The sequence below is a fragment of the Coregonus lavaretus genome (genome assembly GCF_964263955.1).
Source record: "Coregonus lavaretus genome assembly, chromosome: 24".
In the NCBI taxonomy this organism is placed as follows: domain Eukaryota; kingdom Metazoa; phylum Chordata; class Actinopteri; order Salmoniformes; family Salmonidae; genus Coregonus; species Coregonus lavaretus.
In genome coordinates this window covers 2,910,491-2,934,081 of record NC_140011.1, presented here as the reverse complement: position 1 = coordinate 2,934,081, position 23,591 = coordinate 2,910,491, and the positions used below count along the sequence as shown (strand labels likewise).

Sequence of the window (23,591 nt, the reverse complement as noted above, 5' to 3'; positions counted from 1 at the left end):
ACAAAAAAATCCAGAAAAATGCATGTCAAAAATGTTATAAAATAATTTGCATTTTAATGAGGGAAATAAGTATTTGACCCCCTCTCAATCAGAAAGATTTCTGGCTCCCAGGTGTCTTTTATACAGGTAACGAGCTGAGATTAGGAGCACACTCTTAAAGGGAGTGCTCCTAATCTCAGTTTGTTACCTGTATAAAAGACACCTGTCCACAGAAGCAATCAATCAATCAGATTCCAAACTCTCCACCAAAGTTCACAGTTCTCATGAGCGGCAGTGGCCAGCGTGGGCGGCACTGTGTTTTCTCGATGCGGGCGAAGAAGGTGTTTAGCTTGTCCGGGAGCAAGGTGTCAGTGTCCGCGACATGTCTCGTTTTCCCTTTATAATCCGTGATTGTCTCGAGTCCGTGCCACATAAGTCTTGTGTCTGAGCTGTTGAATTGCGACTCCACTTTGTCTCTGTACTGACGTTTTGCCTGTTTGCCTTATAGAGGGCATAGCTGGACTGTTTGTACTCATCCATGTTCCCAGTCACCTTGCCATGTTTCAAAGCGGTGGTTCGGGCTTTCAGTTTTGCCGAATGCTAATTGTCACAGTGGGAACAACATCATCTATGCAGTTCCTGATGAACTCAGTCACCAACTCAGTGAATACATCAATGTTATTCTCAGAGGCAAATCAGAATATATCTCAAAACAATCTTGAAGCCTAGATTCCGATTGGTCAGACCAACGTTGAACAGTCCTTATCACGGGTACTTCCTGTTTAAGTTTCTACCTATATAGGGAGGAGCAGAAATTAGGTGTGATCAGATTTTCCGAAGGGAGGGCGGGGGAGGGCCTTGTAGCTGTCCTGGAAGGGGGAGGAGCAAAGGTCCACAATTCTTAATGAGTGACTAGCGCAGACAATGTGTTGATAAAACTTTGGTAGGGTTTTCCTCAGATGTGCTTTATTAAAGTCCCCAGCTACAATAAATGCCACCTCAGGTTATGCGGTTTCCAGTGTCCAGTGTAGTTCCTTGAGAGCCGCCGCGGTGTCGGCTTGAAGGGGAATATACACATCTGTGATGATGACCGAAGAGAATTCTCTTGGGAGGTAATTGACAGTGAGGTATTCCAGATTGGGAGAACAAAAGGACTTGAGTTCGTATACATTACCACAATCACACTGTGAGTAGTTAATCATGAAACATACACCTCCACCTTTCTTTTTCTTGGAGAGTTCTTTCTTCCTGTCTGCACGATGTACGGATAACCCCATTGGCTGTATGGACGGGGACAGTACATCTGGAGAAAGCCATGACTCTGTGAAACAGAGTATGTCCAGGGACTGAACATTAACGAGTAACATACTCGTAAGCGGTGGATGGTATGCACGCCTCCTGAGTCGGACTAAAAGCCCACTCCGTATTTCCCTTCTCCATCGGCGGCATCTAGGAGCAGCCCTTGGGATGAGTGGAAATGCCTCTGGGGGTGCGGACAAAGGATCCAATTCAGGTACGTCTTCTGGTCGAAATGCTGGTGAGTGACCGCCGATCTAATATCCCAAAGTTATTTTCGGCTGTAGGTAATAATGCAAGAAACATTCTGAGCAAATAATGTAAGAAATAACACACACACACACACACAAAATACTGCAAACTTGGCTACGAACTGGGTACAGGGCGGCCATGTCTGTCAGCGGCATCTTGTCCACACTGACCTGGCCTTTGATTGTGTAGTCAGCAAGGATATTGAGCAGCTTGTAGAACACCTCAAACCAGGGCAGATAGCTGTAAGAAAAGAAACACAGAGTTGAGAATTTAAGGATAACACTATAAACTGCTGTGTCTAACGTATTATGAATGAATGTACGCCTTCCATCATCATTCCATCCACACGCATCCTTATTCAGAAAAATTCAAAACTAAGAACAGATATAGCCCCTGGTTCACCCCAGACTTGACTGCCCTTGACCAGCACAAAAACATCCTGTGGCGTACTGCATTAGCATCGAACAGCCCCCGCGATATGCAACTTTTCAGGGAAGTCAGGAACCAATATACACAATCATTTAGGAAAGCAAAGGCTAGCTTTTTCAAACAGAAATGTGCATCCTGTAGCACTAACTCCAAAAGGTTTTGAGACACTTTAAAGTCCATGGAGAATAAGAGAACCTCCTCCCAGCTACCCACTGCTCTGAGGCTAGGAAACACTGTGACCACCGATAAATCTACGATAATCGAGAATTTCAATAAGCATTTTGCTACGGCTGGCCATGCTTTCCACCTGGCTATCCCTACCATGGCCACCAGCTCTGCACCCTCCGCTGCAACTTGCCCATGCCCCCCACCACTTCTCCTTCACCCAAATGCAGATAGCTGATGTCCTGAAAGAGCTGCAAAATCTGGACCCCTACAAATCAGCTGGGCTAGACAATCTGGACCCTTTATTTCTAAAATTTGCCGCCGAAATTGTGGCAACCCCTATTACTAGCCTGTTCAACCTCTCTTTCGTATCGTCTGAGATCCCCAGAGATTGGAATGCTGCAGCGGTCTTCAAAGAGGGTGACACTCTAGATCCAAACTGTTACAGACCTATATCCATCCTGCCCTGCCTTTTTTGTGTATGGGTGGTCCTCTGTAGCTCAGCTGGTAGAGCACGGCGCTTGTAACGCCAAGGTAGTGGGTTCGATCCCCGGGACCACCCATACACAAAAAAAAATGTATGCACGCATGACTGTAAGTCGCTTTGGATAAAAGCGTCTGCTAAATGGCATATTATTATTATTATTAAAAATATTTGAAAGCCAAGTTAACAAACAAATCACCAACCATTTCGAATCCCACCGTACCTTCTCCGCTATGCAATCTGGTTTCCAAGCTGGTCATGGGTGCACCTCAGCCACGCTCAAGGTCCTAAACGATATAATAACCGCGATCGATAAAAGACAGTACTATGCAGCCGTCTTTATCGACCTGGCCAAGGCTTTTGACTCTGTCAATCACCACATTCTTATTGGCAGACTAAATAGCCTTGCTTTCTCAAATGACTGCCTCACCTGGTTCACCAACTACTTCTCAGATAGAGTTCAATGTGTCAAATCGGAGGGCCTGTTGTCTGGACCTCTGGCAGTCTCTATGGGGGTGCCACAGGGTTCAATTCTCGGGCCGACTCTATTCTCTGTGTATACAGTGGGGGAAAAAAGTATTTAGTCAGCCACCAATTGTGCAAGTTCTCCCACTTAAAAAGATGAGAGAGGCCTGTAATTTTCAGCATAGGTACACGTCAACTATGACAGACAAATTGAGACAAAAAATTCCAGAAAATCACATTGTAGGATTTTTAATTAATTAATTTGCTAATTATGGTGGAAAATAAGTATTTGGTCACCTACAAACAAGCAATATTTATGGCTCTCACAGACCTGTAACTTCTTCTTAAATAGGCTCCTCTGTCCTCCACTCGTTACATGTATTAATGGCACCTGTTTGAACTTGTTATCAGTATAAAATACACCTGTCCACAACCTCAAACAGTCACACTCCAAACTCCACTATGGCCAAGACCAAAGAGCTGTCAAAGGACACCAGAAACTAAATTGTAGACCTGCACCAGGCTGGGAAGACTGAATATGCAATAGGTAAGTAGCTTGGTTTGAAGAAATCAACTGTGGGAGCAATTATTAGGAAATGGAAGACATACAAGACCACTGATAATCTCCCTCGATCTGGGGCTCCACGCAAGATCTCACTCCGTGGGGTCAAAATGATCACAAGAACGGTGAGCAAAAATCCCAGAACCACACGGGGGGACCTAGTGAATGACCTGCAGAGAGCTGGGACCAAAGTAACAAAGCCTACCATCAGTAACACACTACGCCGCCAGGGACTCAAATCCTGCAGTGCCAGACGTGTCCCCCTGCTTAAGCCAGTACATGTCCAGGCCCGTCTGAAGTTTGCTAGAGTGCATTTGGATGATCCAGAAGAGGATTGGGAGAATGTCATATGGTCAGATGAAACCAAAATATAACTCTTTGGTAAAAACTCAACTCGTCGTGTTTGGAGGACAAAGAATGCTGAGTTGCTTCCAAAGAACACCATACCTACTGTGAAGCATGGGGGTGGAAACATCATGCTTTGGGGCTGTTTCTCTGCAAAGGGACCAGGACGACTGATCCGTGTAAAGGAAAGAATGAATGGGGCCATGTATCGTGAGATTTTGAGAGAAAACCTCCTTCCATCAGCAAGGGCATTGAAGATGAAACGTGGCTGGGTCTTTCAGCATGACAATGATCCCAAATACACCGCCCGGGCAACGAAGGAGTGGCTTCGTAAGAAGCATTTCAAGGTCCTGAGTGGCCTAGCCAGTCTCCAGATCTCAACCCCATAGAAAATCTTTGAAGGGAGTTGAAAGTCTGTGTTGCCCAGCGACAGCCCCAAAACAGCACTGCTCTAGAGGAGATCTGCATGGAGGAATGGGTCAAAATACCAGCAACAGTGTGTGAAAAACTTGTGAAGACTTACAGAAAACGTTTGACCTGTGTCATTGCCAACAAAGGGTATATAACAAAGTATTGAGAAACTTTTGTTATTGACCAAATACTTATTTTCCACCATAATTTGCAAATAAATTCATTAAAAATCCTACAATGTGATTTTCTGGATTTTCTTTTCTCATTTTGTCTGTCATAGTTGACGTGTACCTATGATGAAAATTACAGGCCTCTCTCATCTTTTTAAGTGGGAGAACTTGCACAACTGGTGGCTGACTAAATACTTTTTTTCCCCAAAGTACCAATGATGTCGCTCTTGCTGCTGGTGACTCTCAGATCCACCTCTACGCAGACGACACCATTTTGTATACATCTGGCCATTCATTGGACACTGTGTTAACAAACCTCCAAACGAGCTTCAATGCCATACAACACTCCTTCTGTGGCCTCCAACTGCTCTTAAACGCTAGTAAAACTAAAAGCATGCTCTTCAATCGAACGCTGCTTGCACCCACCCGCCCGACTAGAATCACTACTCTCGGCGGGTCTCTGTGGACAACTACAAATACCTAGGTTCTGGTTAGACCGTAAACTCTCCTTCCAGACTCACATTACGCATTTCCAATCCAAAGTTAAATCTAGAATTGGCTTCCTATTTCGCAACAAAGCCTCCTTCACTCATGCTGCTAAACATGCCCTCGTAAAACTGACTATCCTACCGATCCTTGACTTCGGCGATGTCATTTACAAAATAGCTTCCAACACTCTACTCAGCAAATTGGATGTAGTCTATCACAGTGCAATCTGTTTTGTCACCAAAGCCCCATATACTACCCACCATTGTGACCTGTACGTTCTCGTTGGCTGGCCCTCACTACATATTCGTCGCCAAACCCACTGGCTCCAGGTCATCTATAAATCTCTTCTAGGCAAATCCCCGCCTTATCTTAGCTCATTGGTCACCATAGCAACACCCACCCGTAGTATGCATTCCAGCAGGTATATCTCACTGGTCATCCCCAAAGCCAACACCTCCTTTGGCCACCATTCCTTCCAGTTCTCTGCTGCAAATGACTGGAACGAACTGCAAAAATCTCTGAAGCTGGAGAAACTTATCTCCCTCACTATCTTTAAGCATCAGTTGTCAGAGCAGCTTACCGATCACTGCACCTGTACACAGCCCATCTGTAATTAGCCCACCCAACTACCTCATCCCCATATTGTTATTTACATTGTTATTTATTTTGCTAATTTGCACCCCAGTATATCTATTTGCACATCATCTTCTGCACATCTATCACTCCAGTGTTAATACTAAATTGTAATTATTTTGCACTATGGCCTATTTATTGCTTTACCTCCATAACTTACTACATTTGCACACACTGTATATAGATTTTCTATTGTGTTATTGACTGTATGTTTTGTTTATTCCATATGTAACTCTGTGTTTGTTGTTTTTATCGTACTGCTTTGCTTTATCTTGGCCAGGTCGCAGTTGTAAATGAAAACTTGTTCTCAACTGGCTTACCTGGTTAAATAAAGGTGAAATAAAATAAAAATAAATATTATATTATACATTACCCTGTTACCAATTTGTCAAGGGCACCCATACATATTTTTGTGCCCCATTCCATGGAAAGGAATGTGAATAATAGGGGAAGTAGCTTTCATCAAGACAATTATATCTGAGAGCGAGAGAGAAGGGGGGACTGGACACAGTGAGCAGTGGTGTGTCATCTCCAGTGGTTCCTCTACCTCAGGGTTTCCCAAACTCTGTGCACGTTTTGTTTTTTCACCTAAGTAGCACTACACAGCTGATTCAAATAATCAACGAATCTTCAACCTTTGATAATTTGAATCCTCATTGTAGTGTTGGTGGGGTCCTGAGGACCGGCGAGTTTGGGAAACGCTGCTCTACATGGTCTGGTTCTCACTCACCAAGTCATTCATCTGACAGCAGCTGTGCTTGTGTGTGTGTGTGTGTGTGTGTGTGTGGCCAGCAATGAGCATTCAGGGGGTATCCTTTAGGAGGCGGGCTCGTCAAGAATACAGAACAGGAGCCGTGCTCTCTCTCTCTCTTCTCCTCTGGCCCTGAGGGTGACTGGGTGAAAGAGAGAGATAAGAGGTACAGGGGCTAGAGAGGGGTAAAGTGCAAGGGGTGAAGGGAAGAGAGGGGAGAAGGGGAAGTGAGAAGTGGGTGAAAGGGGAGGGAGGTAGCCAAAGGTGAACGAAAAAGCAGGAGTGCATGAGGAAGGCATATGACAAAAATGTGAGGAAAAACAAGAGACAAACATAAAAAAAACGGGAGGTGGGGATTGAGCGAGACAAAGAGGAGGAGAAATATGTCTGATAGCAGCCAGCAACCATCTCTCTTTCCCTCTATTTCACTCTCGCTTTCTCTCTATCTGCCACACGTCTCGGTCCTGCGAGCAAAGTCGTCGAAGTCCTCAGCCTTATTTATAATATCTTGACAAGACACACCAGTGGCTGACGCTTGTTGCTTCGCTGAGTGAGACCGGGACGGGCGGTGTGCTGAAAAAAAACAGTTCCCTCATTACGGAGACAGGTTTAACGGGCGAGCCGCTGGCAAGGCTAATTTGACTGGGCCCGTTTGTATTTACATTTGGAGCGACTGGCGAGGTGGCTGATTGTGGGGCTACACCTCCTCGTCGCCTATAATTGCGACCGCCAGTCGGCCGTGAATGTGCCCGCCAAGAGGGGCTCTCTTGCTCATTACCATAGCGGACATTGCCACTAGCTTCACCAACCCACCCTCCCCTACCACCACCCATTCCCCTCGCTTGAGATCCAACGGCTGACACCAACTGACTCCTTGACGAGCCTTTCCTATGACTGTTCCGCGCTCAACCACTTTGTGCTTAATCCTCCTTCGGCCTTCATCCAGGTCGTATTCAAGGATCATATGCCTCTATTGAAATTCTATGCAAAAAAGTGTGGCTTCGGTTAATATCGATACCGAAAACAATGGTGAATAAATTAGTTTAGCCCATCTAGCCATGCAGATCCCCACATCTCAAGTTTTGAGTTGGTTCAAAACAAGACACTCTTGCTCTTTCCATGCTCTGCCAGTATTGGTATACTTTGGTACCTGTCTTGGTACAGATTACCAGTAATGTGTTGACTTGACCACTAAAATCTAGATAAACCCTGGGGAACATTAAGTGTATCCCTGGTATCAGGGGTTAATGGCATAAAAGCAACCAAGCAGAAAAACCTTTAAATTAATTAGACCAAGCAGATTGTCAGTTCACCCATATAAAAATATAAAAACTAATAGTAAATCTGAGATGGCATTAAGGCCTTACCAGCTACACTATTACCATAAACAAAAACAGGCTGGCTTTACTGGAAAACCCACTTGGGAATGAACCAGCAAACAATTCCTAAATTACCCTGCAGGTGTCTATTGCATTCGTATGTAGGTATAACCAAATGGGTATCAAGTGTGTGTGAGATTCAACACCATATCAGCCCTTCGAGGCATTAGCTCTGGGGGGGATCAGATCTCAAGCGGATCTCAAATGAGATTACACCTCACGGCAAACTGCCTCCGCTACACAGAGAGGCTTTCAACAAGTCGGAAAAGTCGGAACTTAAAGTATCTCCAGGTACAGCAGCCTTTCCTGTTGCGTTCTTTCCCTCCCTCCCTTTCGCTGTCCCTCCCTCCCTCCATCCCAGGGAGGCATGGCTGGGCCTAAGCGATCCTGTTACACCACTGACAGTGCTCTCCATTGGCACCGTCTGTCCCAGGGGGGTGAGAGAGGACTGGGGAGGGGGGGACTAAGAGATGAGGCTGCTGCTGGCCTGCTTCAGATTGAGCACACCTTGACTGTGTCACTCAGCGGCAGCGAGAAGCCACCATGCACCGCAGGGAGCGGCGTGGGCAGGGAGGTGTGTGTTTACGGTTTGTGGGAGGATGTGTGTGTGTGCCTGTGAGGGTGTGTGTGTATATCTCTGTCCATGCGCATGTGTCTGTGTCTAGGGAAAAGGCCTGGTTCGAACTTCTCATGGCAAGCTGAAGCCACATAGAATACAAATCCGTTTCTCCCCAGTGACTTTAACCCTGGTTCTGGACCAGCTTCTGAATCTGTTTACAGAAGTGTGGGAGAAGTGTTTTTTTTAAATCATATACAAAGCTGCAAGGTGATCTGGTTGGGTCTACGTATAAAAAAAAAAAAAAAAGATACGCTAAAATATGCTATGCATTTTTTAATTGTGAGAAAAATAGGAGGATTTTAGTAAGGAGGGTACAAGGTTAGTATGTGACCTGCATGTGCAACGGCAGCCAATTCTGTTCTGGGTGCAGAGTTTATGTACCGTCGGCCGCTCGCGGGTCCTTTAATATTCTGCATTTCATTAGCCCAGATGAGCGCTAAACATCCTTGACTCTGCAAGGGGGATCAGTGTTGGGAGCTAGGATTATTCCGAGCTGCACATCACACCACCTTGTCCTCTCCCTTTCCTCCCCTCCACAGCTACTGCCTCCTAATGAGGCCTGGCCTCATTTCTCATGAATGAAGTGGCGAGCATCAACAATGGCCCATGATAGAAATGCAGAAGGGTTATGATAGGTATGGCCAATGATCACTGGAATACAAAGAGCCGCAGTGGTGGAGTAGTATGATATGGCGAACCAAATCCTAATGTGCAGCCTGGTATCAGAATATATGTGTCACTTGGTGATGCTTTTGCAAAAAATATGCATGACAATGGGCGTCAATGAGCTTTGCAGCCAACCATTGTTTGGTTGATCGTTTGAGTCTGTGTGAGGCGCAAACATAAAATCTGACAGTTCATTATTAACGCCATCCTCGTTGTTTGTTGAATTTGACTAGTAAGAAAGTCTCTATTCCTGGATTTAAGGATGGATGGACAACATGTGCAGTATTTATATGGGTGACTAGTTTATTTGAGTAGGGACAGATGCAGTAACATTGACATTGCAATTTACAACAGTAATATGCATTGCACCATAACACGTTAGCTTGCGCTAATTTACTGTGCCCGTCCCTAGATAGACAGTAACATGACAAGAAAATCCAGAAAAGAAAGAAAAAACAATGAAAAAAGTGAATAAATAATGAACAAAATATAAACACAACATGCAAGAATTTCAAAGATTTTTGTGAGTTACAGTTCATATGAGGAAATCAGTCAATTGAAATAAATAAATTAGGCCCTAATCTTTTACATGACTGGGAATACAGATATGCATCTGTTGGTCACAGATACATAAAAAAAAAAAAAGTAGGGGCATCAAATCAAATCACATTTTATTTGTCACATACACGTGTTTAGCAGATGTTATAGCGGGTGTAGTGAAATGCTTGTACTTTCAGAAAATCAGAAAACCAGTCAGTATCTAGTGAGACCACAATTTGCCTCATGCAGCACAACACATCTCCTTCATATAGAGTTGATCAGGCTGTTGATTGTGGCCTGTGGAATGTTGTCTCACTCCTCTTCAATGGCTGTGGGAAGTTGCTGGATACTGGCGGGAACTGGAACACGCTGTCGTACACATCGATCCAGAGCTTCCCAAACATGCTCAATGGGTGACATGTCTGGTATGCAGGCCATGGAAGAACTGGGACATTTTGAACTTCCAGGAATTGTGTACAGATCCTTGCGACATGGGGCTGTGCATTATCATGCTGAAACATGAGGTGATGGCTGCGGATGAATGGCACGACAATGGGCCTCAGGATCTCGTCACGGTATCCCTGTGCATTCAAATAGCCATTGATCAAATGCAATTGTGTTCATTGTCCGTAGCTTATGCCTGCCCATACCATAACCAAGAGTGTGCAAAGCTGTCATCAAGGCAAAGGGTGGCTATTTGAAGAATCTCAAATATAAAATGTATTTTGATTTGTTTAACACTTTATTGGTTACTACATGATTCTATATGTGTTAAGTTGATGTCTTCACTATTATTCTAATAAAGAAAAACCCTTGAATGAGTAGGTGTGTCCAAACTTTTGACTGGTAGTGTACACATAAACAATGAAAACAAATGACAAAACATACAGTTTCACAAACACAGTCCCAAACCAAGCCCAGCCCAAGACTAAAATACCCAGCACAATGGAAAATAGCCATTGCCCTCTAGTCCAGAACCTGGCATTATCCGTGTCCAGAAACCCTGTTAAGAGGTCTATAACTGATCACGTTGGCAGCAATTTGAGCCAGGCTTTTACTTTAACCAGAGAAGGTTGACTAAGCGACTGTACATCAGAACTCTACAGTTACCAATATTCAATGTCAAGCATGAGTTATCAAGCCATTCTACAATTGAAACCATATGTTGTGTCAACACATCAGTAGGGACATCAAATGTTCAGCCTGCTGCAGATACCCTATGGATGCTCTAGTCTAGTTAAATTGTGCTTAGGAGCATTGTTTTACTGTCTTCATGGTTAAAGTAGGAAGAAATAGATGTCATTGTTGTAAACATGTGTGAGTGTGCTACATTTACTATCATCATATATTAAAATATTGAATTACTTTGACATATTTAATTATGTTATATTACACAATCCCTATGGTGGACAGAACGTGTTACTACATTACACAGACTAACGTTTTCACCACACAACAATTACTGGAAATACACATCCTTTTTACCTCAGATTGGTGATGTTAGTATAAAAGTTTATAGTCATCACGATATCACAAAATCTATTGCTTAAAAAAAATCTATTTCTTTGGTTTATTACCAGTGTTTTTGTGATATGCGCCTCCCATAATTAATGGATTTGAGGGTTAAGCTATAATTCAAAATACAAGTAATCTGAACACAAGATGTGAAATGTATGTGTAGGGAGTAACTTTTATGTATTGGTCTTCAAACTATCACAACTTATTTAAGCATATTGATTATGAATTTGGACATCTTAAACCTGTGTTTTGACACTCGGCCAGAAATCAGAAAGCCATGACAACAGAAAGCACCAACAGTATCATTTCAATGTTCAATGTTTTAAGAATATAAATGGCACTTTTAACATAATTTTCCTACAGGATTCTACTTTATCAGGTGAAAACTACTGAATGTGCCAAAAAACATGCTATGATTTATTGATTTCGGTGATATTAGTGAAATCCTGAAAATATGTTTGTCCTGGCTAACATCAGTAACCACAAGACATGTTTTTCCTACCGCATAAACTACAGTGTCGTCAGCATAGATCTGAATACTAGCCACTGGACACACATCAGGCAGATCATTTATGTATAAACAACAACAAAAAACTAGAACCAATCCTTGTGGGACACCCATTCTGCTTTTCAGGGCTACAGACCTTATGTTATTGATCACTACACTTTGTTCCCTGTTCTTGAGATCAAATCATCTTAGTGCTTTGTTAGAAATGTTTTACCTTGAAGGTTTTGAGACCAGGATGCTGTGATTAAAGGTGTCAAAAGTGCTGCTTAAATCGAGAAAAATAACGCCAACCATATTGCCTTGGTCCAATCAATGTTTAAAACTATCTATCAGAAAACAGTTCGCTGTTTCTGTTGAGTGTTTACGTTTAAAGACAAATTGCTGTGAATGCAGGAATTGATTATCCTCCAAGTAGGCCATTAAATGCTCTGCAACAACTTTCTCCAACACTTGTGATAGAACTGGAAGAATGCCAATCGGCCTATAGTTACATGCCTAGTCGACTTCATCCGATTTAATAATGGGCGTTACCAGTGCCCCCTCTGGAAACTGTGTAGTTCTTATTGACAGATTTATCAGGTGGGTGAGAGGCTTGACTGTATTTGTCACTGTATTTCTTAAATAGTACTGTCTAGGCCGCCCGAGTTGCACAGCGGTCTAAGGCACTGCATCGCAGTGTTGAGGCGTCACTACAGGCTGGGGTTCGATCCCAGGCTGTTTCACAGCCGGCCGTGACCGTGAGTCCCATAGGGTGGCGCATAATTGGCAGAGCGTCGTCCGGGTTAGGGGAGGGTTTGGCCGAGGGGGGGGTCTTTCCTTGGCTCATCGCGCTCTAGCGACTCTAGTGGCAGGCCAGACACCTGCAAGCTGACTTCAGGCGTCAGTTGAACGGTGTTTCCTCTGACACATTGGTGCAGCTGGCTTCCAGGTTAAGCGAGAAGGTGTTAAGAAGCAGCGTGGCTTGGTGGGTCATGTTTCGGAGGACACATGACTCGACCTTCGCCTCTCCCGAGCCCGTTGGGGAGTTGCAGCGATGAGACAACATTGTAACTACAAATTGGGTATCACGAAATTGGAGAGAAAAAGGGGGTAAAATAAAAAAATACTTTCTAAATTAAGATTTCTGCATGACCTACAGTAAGACTTCTCTGTAATTTCAACAGTAAAACACTCTAGAATGCACAGTAAAATACCATACATGTGTTTTACAGCATTAATGCTGTCGATTGCACTGCATTATGGGTAAAATACTGCTATTAACTGTAATTGGAAACCTCCTGCAATATCTTTACAGTAATAGCTTATGCCTACTGTAGATTCAAATGATCAGTTTCAGGCGCAACCTCATACTGTCGAGACACATGAAGCTCAGACTATTTTAGAAAATATCTTCTTGAAGTGGTTGTGAAGTGGAATAATATTTTCAGCAGCTGCTGGGTAGGTACCTTGACTGGTTTTTTTTTATTTGTTTTTTTGTTTTTTTATCTATGGGTTAGATCAGCTTAATATTGCAGATAGATTGTAACTTCCATCAATGTAATTGTCTGCATCACTTCCAATCCCCCATGTTTTTTATATATATACTCCCCTTTATTACTTTTCAACCCCACCATCCTTTCCCTACTTGGGGTAAATTAGTGAACAACAATGCTTAGGCCTCTACTTCCAGCTTATACTTACTATCTACATTTTATGGACACAGTCAATTTTACAATAATTATATTTTATTTGTTTTTGCTCCTGAACTACTTCTACTCTCAACCTCTCCGATCATTTTCATGATGTCCATCCGGTTTGCTTCTACAGTGGGGAGAACAAGTATTTGATACACTGCCGATTTTGCAGGTTTTCCTACTTACAAAGCATGTAGAGGTCTGTAATTTTTTATCATAGATACACTTCAACTGTGAGAGACGGAATATAAAACAAAAATCCAGAAAATCACATTGTATCATTTATTTGCATTTTATTGCATGACATAAGTATTTGATACATCAGAAAAGCAGAACTTAATATTTGGTACAGAAACTTTTGTTTGCAATTACTGAGATCATACGTTTCCTGTAGGTCTTGACCAGGTTTGCACACACTGCAGCAGGGATTTTGGCCCACTCCTCCATACAGACCTTCTCCAGATCCTTCAGGTTTCGGGGCTGTCGCTGGGCAATACAGATTTTCAGTTCCCTCCAAAGATTTTCTATTGGGTTCAGGTCTGGAGACTGGCTAGGCCACTCCAGGACCTTGAGATGCTTCTTACGGAGCCACCCCTTAGTTGCCCTGGCTGTGTGTTTCGGGTCGTTGTCATGCTGGAAGACCAAGCCACAACCCATCTTCAATGCTCTTCATGAGGGAAAGAGGTTGTTGGACAAGATCTCGCGATACATGGCCCCATCCATCCTCCCCTCAATACGGTGCAGTCGTCCTGTCCCCTTTGCAGAAAAGCATCCCTAAAGAATGATGTTTCCACCTCCATGCTTCACGGTTGGGATGGTGTTCTTGTGGTTGTACTCATCCTTCTTCTTCCTCCAAACACGGCGAGTGGAGTTTAGACCAAAAAGCTCTATTTTTGTCTCATCAGACCACATGACCTTCTCCGAGCAGGGGGACCTTGCGTGCGCTGCAGGATTTTAATCCATGACGGTGTAGTGTGTTACTAATGGTTTTCTTTGAGACTGTGGTCCCAGCTCTCTTCAGGTTATTGACCAGGTCCTGCCATGTAGTTCTGGGCTGATCCCTCACCTTCCTCATGGCCATTGATGCCCCACGAGGTGAGATCTTGCATGGAGCCCCAGACCGAGGGTGATTGACCGTCATCTTGAACTTCTTCCATTTTCTAATAATTGCGCCAACAGTTGTTGCCTTCTCACCAAGTTGCTTGCCTATTGTCCTGTAGCCCATCCCAGCCTTGTGCAGGTCTACAATTTTATCCCTGATGTCCTTACACAGCTCTCTGGTCTTGGCCATTGTGGAGAGGTTGGAGTCTGTTTGATTGAGTGTGTGGACAGGTGTCTTTTATCCAGGTAAAGAGTTCAAACAGGTGCAGTTAATACAGGTAATGAGTTGAGAACAGGAGGGCTTCTTAAAGAAAAACTAACAGGTCTGTGAGAGCCGGAAATCTTACTGGTTGGTAGGTGATCAAATACTTATGTCATGCAATAAAATGCAAATTAATTACTTAAAAATCATACAATGTGATTTTCTGGATTTTTGTTTTAGATTCCGTCTCTCACAGTTGAAGTGTACCTATGATAAAAAAAAATTACAGACCTCTACATGCTTTGTAAGTAGGAAAACCTGTAAAATTGGCAGTGTATCAAATACTTGTTTTCCCCACTGTATATGCCATATTTTTCTAACTGTGCTCTTTCCCAAAAGCTCCCAACATACAACCTATATACTTATTATGGACACAGTATGCTTACATTATTAGTTATCTTGTTATTATTTGTTGTTATTTGTTATTAGTCCCATCATTCAACGCCATTCAACACCTCCCATCTATCTCTTAACACCATCCATATAGGATTTCTATTTTTAAACTGTACTGTGATGTTTTACAAATGTTCTGAACCTTTCTATTCTCATTGCTTCTACAGATTGTGAATTAAAAATAAACATTTTTGCTAAAAGTATTATTATATTATTGATCGATTGACTATGACTTTTCAGATCACCCAGTAATGCTATCTGCAAGGTTAGTTCCAGGTAAATATTGCAATCCTTTAGCCATTCCTGGACCTGTGTCCAAAATCAAGCTACAAATGGACAGAACCAAAACAAATTATCTAATGATTCTGTCTCTTCACAGCAAAATCTGCAGAGCTGGGAAGATTGTATCCCCCATATAAATAACATTCTATTGGTAGCAATAATTTTATATAATAATTTAAATTGAAAGATTCTAATTTTTGAATCCGGTGTTGTTTAGCGTGTCAGTTCATAAACACTATGCCATGGGATCGGTATGTCAAAAATCTCTTCCCAACTATTTTGCAATCTATATGGGAAAGCTGTCAATCCTTTGGTCCTTAAATGAAACTGATATATTTTTTTATTTATCACAGTTTTCCTTAACCAATTATGTTCTTTAATGCAAGGCAAGTTCCTTACTTTCTCCCCCTTCCACTTTCCTCTTCCATTTTTGCGGTAAGGCTGCAATTATTTGGTTGTAATTTTGGGCAGAGCAGACATTTCCATATGTTTTTGTTAGCTGCATGTGCGACATAACTCCACCAGTCCTACCGATGATATCATTTACGAAGATTGTACCTTGACTTGTTTATAAGTATATTTATTGCTAGCCAACGTTGAATTGTACGTTGCATATTATTAGCTAGTTCAAGTTGACACAAGCCATTTAGGTCTACTTTCTTGCAGTTTAAAAGATATGACCAATATATTACCGGCACAGCATTTCTTTTTTTTCTTCCGATTCACGGGCCGCATTTTAAAATATGGCCTAAAACTCATATCTCAATTTTTTCAAACTTATGGGCAATTCACAATATAGTGTGTATCTCTTTATTTTTTAAAAATGTTTTCTCTAAATAAGCTTTGTTGTACAATTAAAGGTCAAATACACTGCATTTAAAATGGTCAGCAATAATCTAATGACTTCAGAGCTTGTGAAATTATACCTAGGCTGAATATATGCCTTCCACAACCATAAGACCCACTAATAATTTAATTATTTTATCAAAATAGTTGTAACTGCTTTTTTTTGCATAATCACTGATCTGGCTTTCAGGTCTGTCTATATAAATGCACTTTTTGTTACAAATGTAACCAGAACCATGCATAATGCACATTCACAAATAATGTAGCAGGCATTATAGAACATGAACACCGGTCTCATAAACAGTCTCTCGAGCACAAGCCAACATGCTAGTGAGTGGCCAGCTAGTATTTATTTTTCAAGCTTATCCAACTTGGATCTAGGTATAATTTCACAAGCCCTGAATTCAGCTAACAAGGCAAAACAGTTGAATTGTTATGAGCACAACCTTCTGTCTGTCTCCAACTGTTTGAACAGCATGCTATCCTGTCCACTTTGTTCAGATGTTGAAATCAAGTGGCCTACCTTATTTCTCAGAATGAGAATGAGTTGCCAATTCCTTATATAATTGTTTTATGCTTATTTCACATTTATAAAACACAATCATCCAAACAGCTAGCATAACAATCTTTATTTGACAAAAATGCTGCTAGCGATACGTGGTACCATAATGCATGTGTGACAAACTGAGCATTAATTTTCCAGAGAGAATGTTCATTGGTACATTCATTTTAGTAGTGTCTGCTCTGGAGTTGAAACAAACAGCATATGGTTTGAAAGGTTAACTTCTCCTCTTTACAGTAAAATAAGGCCTCCATGTTTTTCTATGCACTTATTTTGAACCTAAGCTTGTCGCCTGCCTCCCCGCCTTTGGGACAATGACTCCCATTGTTAGGGCGGAGACATGAGCATCTCGTCATTATATACAGATCTCTGGTGTAAATGGGAAGGTGCCCAGCACAGAAGGAGCGAACGAGACATTTTACATTTTAGTCATTTAGCAGACGCTCTTATCCAGAGCGACTTACAGTTAGTGCATACATTATTTTTTTATACTGGCCCCCCGTGGGAAACGAACCCACAACCTTGGCGTTGCAAACGCCATGCTCTACCAACTGAGCTACATCCCTGCCGGCCATTCCCTCCCCTACCCTGGACGACGCTGGGCCAATTGTGCGCCGCCCCATGGGTCTCCCGGTCGCGGCCGGCTATGACAGAGCCTGGATTCGAACCAGGATCTCTAGTGGCACAGCTAGCACTGCAATGCAGTGCCTTAGACCACTGCGCCACTCGGGAGATACGAGACCAAAAACACAACATGAGAACAAGCGGACATAAACGCTCATAAAAACTTGATTCTGCAATGCAGGCATTTGGAATATCGCGCAAAAACATGAATTTGAATTAATCCAATTAATTTGATATATCGCCCAGCCCTAGTTTGAAGTAGAAGTATCTAGCAGTTTTATTTGTATTTGATCAATTATGACTCAATTGATTTTATAAACTATAATGCATACAGTTGAAGTCAACTCAAACTCAGTTTTTCACACTTCTGACTTCAACTGTATTTGAGCTATTCCTGCCATAATATGGACTTGGTCTTTTACCAAATAGGGCTATCTTCTGTATACCCAGCCTACCTTGTCACAACACAACTGATTGGCTCAAACGCATTAAGGAAAGAAATTCCACTAATTAAGTTTTAAGAAGGCACACCTGTTAATTGAAATGCATTCCAGGTGACTACCACATGAAGCTGGTTGAGAGAATGCCAAGAGTGTGCAAAGCTGTCATCAAGGCAAAGTGTGGTTACTTTGAAGAATCTCAAATATAAAATATATTTTCATTTGTATAACACTTTTTTGGTGACTACATGATTCCATGTGTGTTATTTCATAGGTGTGATGTCTTCACTATTATTCTACAATGCAGAAAATAGTAAAAATGAATGAGTAGGTGTGTCCAAACTTTTGACTGGTAGTGTATCTCTAAACGTTAGCTACAGTAATAAGGAAAAAAATGGAGGGAGGGATTCTAGATTTGAATCCTAAGCAATTCTGAAAATTCAAGTGAAATGTAGTCTAGGTTGGTAGGGATATTTTCAAGCACGTCACCTGTGACATATAAAGCCATAAATTGACTCACCTTTTGTTAAATTTGCACTTTTGATAATGTATCATTGTACATTTAGCCAGGGGCGCAACTTTGGTTTCAGAAGGGTCAAATTACTCTCAAGGATGAAACTTTCCACTAAATAAAGAAACAGACATGTCATCAGATTTGGTCGAGTGTCTAATTAGCATGTCAATAGATGGTAAATAGATTAAAGTAATGTTTTGCTCCTATCGATGGCACTGAGGTGGTACAGGTGTAATCTTTTTGTTTTTTTATTTTTTATTTAACCTCTTAAGGATTGGACTCTTTTTTTCAATTTTCGTCTAAAATGCATACGCACATCTAACTGTCTGTAGCTCAGGACCTGAAGCAATGATATGCATATTTTTGATACCATTTGAAAGGAAACACTTTGAAGTTTGTGGAAATGTGAAATGAATGTAGGAGAATATCACATCTAGATGGCCGGGCGGGTTGGGTGTGGAGCCAGAGACAGCAGGGGTTCAAACTGTAGAACCCAGTTCCTACATTTGAATATAACAAATGTATCAAACAAAACTATGCTACATTTTATCTCTGGGACCCTTAAGATGAGAAATCAGAGCAAGATTACTGAATATAAGTACATTATTTACCTTCAGAGGTGAATGTATCAAACCAGTTGCCGTGATACGTTTTTTGTTGTGTGCACTCTCCTCAAACAATAGCATGGTATATTTACACTGTAATAGCTACTGTAAATTGGACAGTGCAGTTAGATTAACACGAATTTAAGCTTTCTGCCCATATAAGACATGTCTATGTCCTGGAAAGTTTGCTGTTACTTACAACAGTCATGCTAATCACGTTAGCGCACGTTAGCTCAACCGTCCCGTATATGGGACACCGATCCCGTAGAGGTTAACTAGGCAAGTCAGTTAAGAACAAAATTCTTATTTACAATGACGGCCCACCAAAAGGCCTCCTGCGGGGACAGGGGCTTGGATAAAAAAATATATATATAAATATATATATATATATATATATATATATATATATATATATATATATATATATATATATATATATATATAGGACCAAACACACATCATAGCGAGACAACAAAACATTACATAAAGAGAGACCTAAGACAACAACATAGCATGGCAGCAACCCAGCAAGGTAGCAACCCAACATGAAAACAACATGGTAGCAACACAACATGGCAGCAGCACAAGACATGGTAAAAACATTATTGGGCACCGTCAACAGCACAAAGAGCAAGAAAGAAGAGACAACAATACATCATGCGAAGCAGCCACAACTGTCAGTAAGAGTGTCCATGATTGAGTCTTTGAATGAAGAGATGGAGATAAAACTGTCCAGAGTGTTTTTTGCAGCTCGTTCCAGTCGCTAGCTGCAGCGAACTGGAAAGTGGAGCGACCCAGGGATGTGTGCGCTTTGGGGACCTTTAACAGAATGTGACTGGCAGAATGGGTGTTGTATGTGGAGGATGGGGGCTGCAGTAGGTATCTCAGATAGGGGGGAGTGAGGCCTAAGAGGGTTTTGTAAATAAGCATCAACCAGTGGGTCCTGCGACGGGTATAAAGAGATTTACAAAGGAGTATAGAGTGCAGTGATGTGGCCTATAAGGAGCATTGGTGGCAAATCTGATGGCCGAATGGTAAAGAACATCTAGCCGCTCGAGAGTACCCTTACCTGCCAATCTATAAATTACGTCTCCGTAATCTAGCATGGGTAGGATGGTCATCTGAATCAGGGTTAGTTTGGCAGCTGGGGTGAAAGAGGAGCGATTACGATAGAGGAAACCAAGTCTAAATGTAACCTTAGCCTGCAGCTTTGATATGTGCTGAGAGAAGGACAGTGTAGTGTCTAGTAATGTGATGTATTAGGTTAAATAACATAGTTCTGGAGCCATATTAATTGCCTTAAACAGAGCAAACTTTGCCAAATCATCGCATATAAATATCAATCATTATTTCAATAATGACACAGTGTGGCTGATGAAAAGACTAAGAGAGTCGATTTAGTAAAAACGCACACTTGCTTTGTAGAGACTGCTTTGTAGATAGTGAAGGTCAACACCACTAAGCCACAGTAGACCAAACGGCATACGCCACAGACAAAACACTCCCTGTGTTGCAATACAGTGCTTTTGTTGAAAGTATACAGGATGGAGACTGCAGAGACAACCCCAGACCTGAATGATCTATCGATTAAATAATAATACAATGCACCAGGTGGAAAAAGAACAGCAGCAATCCATTTAGATTTTTTTTCTATCATTTGATTAGTTACTATTAGCTTCCTTTTTCTGGAAAGGTACGTTTTTCAGTTGCCGTCCAGATTTCAAGAAACATCTGTTTCGCTAAGCTTAATGGGCGAGGGTGTTAAAGAATGCCATGTAAGGGAAGCAAAAGTAAAGTGCTATTGGAAGTTAATTGACTGATTTGAACTGGAACATCTGTTCCTCGTTTGTTTGTCGGAGACGGTTTGGTCTAGGGAATTGCGACACGTGTGTGGCAAAGGATTAAAGGAAAAATATATCACACATACCCAGAAAGCATATAGACATGGCAGTCCTTTATAAGATCACTGAGTGATATTTTATCGCAGGGGATAATAAATCATTTTGAATGGGAACTCCAGAGACTTGTGAAGTCAAGGAAGACATGGAGGAACAAATGAAGGAAAGAGTCCAAGGTCCAAGAGAGGGAGCAGTTGTGACAGCTGTTTGCCTGCAACTCTGTCATGCTCTCGGAGCCCTCAGCATCTACAGTTTGTTCATAGCCTTCTTATAATAACGATACAATGTCACAGGGCCATTGACCAGTGGGAAGAGAAACTGTGGAAGACATTTTTACAATTTCCCTTTTGTCCGAATACAATTTAAAGTGCAATGGCACCGACACGGTACCATGTGGTATGCCAGCTGTACAAGATGGCTTTTCTTCTGCACACTCACACATGCAACATAACAGCCCTCCCCTGTCCGCGTCCTGAGCCCCTTAAAAAAAAACAGTCGGCAGAGAGACTGGGCCGCGTTAAAACATTACGAGCCCGACGCCCTCGTGCCATAGGCTGGCCGCGGTGGCACTCCTGCTCCACCGACGATTTATCACGTACCGCCAGTGCCTGTTTCATTTGTAACCAAGCACTTCCTCTATTTCCTCGCCGTCGGCCCCTCAGAACTTTTGACGGAGCCTTGTTTCGTGGGGTCAGGGGTTAAACAAAGGCGGAGGAGTGACTCGAAAGGCTCAGGTAAACAGCTGGACAGAGTAGCGGGCCCCCGCAGCGGGGTCTTACGCCAGGGGGGCTTTTTAAAGAAGGTGTCGGAGACTGGGGCCGATTAGAGAGGCAGTAAAAGGAATGGACGGGGAGTGTGAAACATCCCACTGAATTTAATTTGGCTGTATCTCAGTGCTACTACAGCCGTCGGCCAGGCTCCGCTTACTTAGCTACGTCTATCACATACAAGCTGACTTGAGGGTTTTATTTGGTGTCAAGTGCCTGGCTACTGGAACTAGACATGTCTTCGATCTGACGAGTGCTTTCATAAAGCCCAGTCCTAATAGTTAAGTAGATTGTCAGTTGTAGTGTTTACATCTCCTTGCACAGCGATGGTACAGGACTTGGTATAGTAACAATATTAAATTCCTATATCACATATCATACAATTCTACCACAGCAGGGATTTACGACAGACCATTTTAGAAGGAAGTGAATTTAATAAGGGAGGTCTTCCTGGTATTGGGCCTTGCTTGACATTTGGGCAACTGTTAAATGTATACAACTCATTAGCTAAACACAACTGCCAGTTTGGCAAGCTATACATGACCAGTAATGAGATTTGAGGCTTGCCAGGAATTCACTGGTTAAACCATGTGGTGGGGTATACAGAAGATAGCTCTATTTGGTAAAAGACCAAGTCCATATTATGGCAAGAACAGTTCAAATAAGCAAAGAGAAACGACAGTCCATCATTACTTTGAGACATGAAGGTCAGTCAATACGGAACATTTCTATTACTTTGAAAGTATTTTTAAGTGCAGTCGCAAAAACCATCAAGCACTATGATGAAACTGGATCTCATGAGGACCGCCACAGGAATGGAAGACCCAGAGTTACCTCTGCTTCATAGGATAAGTTCATTAGAGTAACCAGCCTCAGAAATTGAAGCCCAAATAAACGCTTCACAGAGTTCAAGTAACAGACACATCTCAACATCAACTGTTCAGAGGAGACTGTGTGAATCAGGCCATGGTCGAATTGCTGCAAAGAAATCACTACTACAGGATACAAATAAGAAGAAGAGACCTGCTTGGGCCAAGAAAGACGATCAATGGACATTAGACTGGTGGAAATTTTGGTTCCAACTGCCGTGTCTTTGTGAGACGCGGTGTGGGTGAACGGATTATCTCCACACGTGTATTTCCCACCGTAAAGCATGTAGGAGGAGGTGTTATGGTGTGGGGGTGCTTTGATGGTGACACTGTCTGTGATTTATTTAGAATTTAAGGCACACTTAACCAGCATGGATACCACAACATTCTGCAGCGATATGCCACAACATCTGGTTTGGGCTTAGTGGGACTATCATTTGTTTTTCAACAGGACAATGAACCAACACACCTCCAGGTTGTGTAAGGGCTATTTTACCAAGAAGGAGAGTGATGGAGTGCTGCATCAGATGACGTGGCCTCCACAATCCCCTGACCTCAACCCAATTGAGATGGTTTGGGATGAGTCGGACCGCAGAGTGAAGGAAAAGCAGCAAACAAGTGCTCAGCATATGTGGGAACTCCTTCAAGACTGTTGGAAAAGCATTCCAGCTGAAGCTGGTTGAGAGAATGCCAAGTGTGTACAAAGCTGTCATCAAGGCAAAGGGTGGCTATTTGAAGAATCTCAAATATAAAATATATTTTGGTTTTTTTAACACTTTTTTGGTTACTACATGATTCCATATGTGTTATTTCATAGTTTTGATGTCTTCACTATTATTCTACAATGTAGAAAATAGTAAAAATAAAGAAAAACCCTTGAATGAGTAGGTGTTCTAAAACTTTTGACCGGTAGTGTATTTGTCAAGTAAAGCAAAGATAAATAGCATTTACAGCTAGCCTAACCTCCAGGGGTAACACACTATTTGATTGTTTCAGACATACGTTAAATTAGCAACACTGCTTTGGTAATCGACCAGCGATCTAACATCCCCTTCTCCAATCTCTGACATAAATCAGAAGGTTTTGCTTCAGAG

The 23,591-nt window shown here is 42.2% G+C and overlaps 1 protein-coding gene across 1 annotated transcript in view; it reads right to left on the bottom strand.

Moving 5' to 3' along the window:
- LOC311099362 (DENN domain-containing protein 1A-like) overlaps positions 1-23,591 on the bottom strand; it is a gene marked incomplete at its 3' end in the record, with an annotated part of 209,290 nt that overhangs the window by 63,767 nt on the left and 121,932 nt on the right. The window contains exon 6 of the mRNA XM_084140078.1: positions 1,698-1,767. Within this exon, the coding sequence (XP_083996204.1) occupies positions 1,698-1,767 (70 nt within the window). The remainder of the gene's footprint in view (positions 1-1,697; positions 1,768-23,591) is intronic.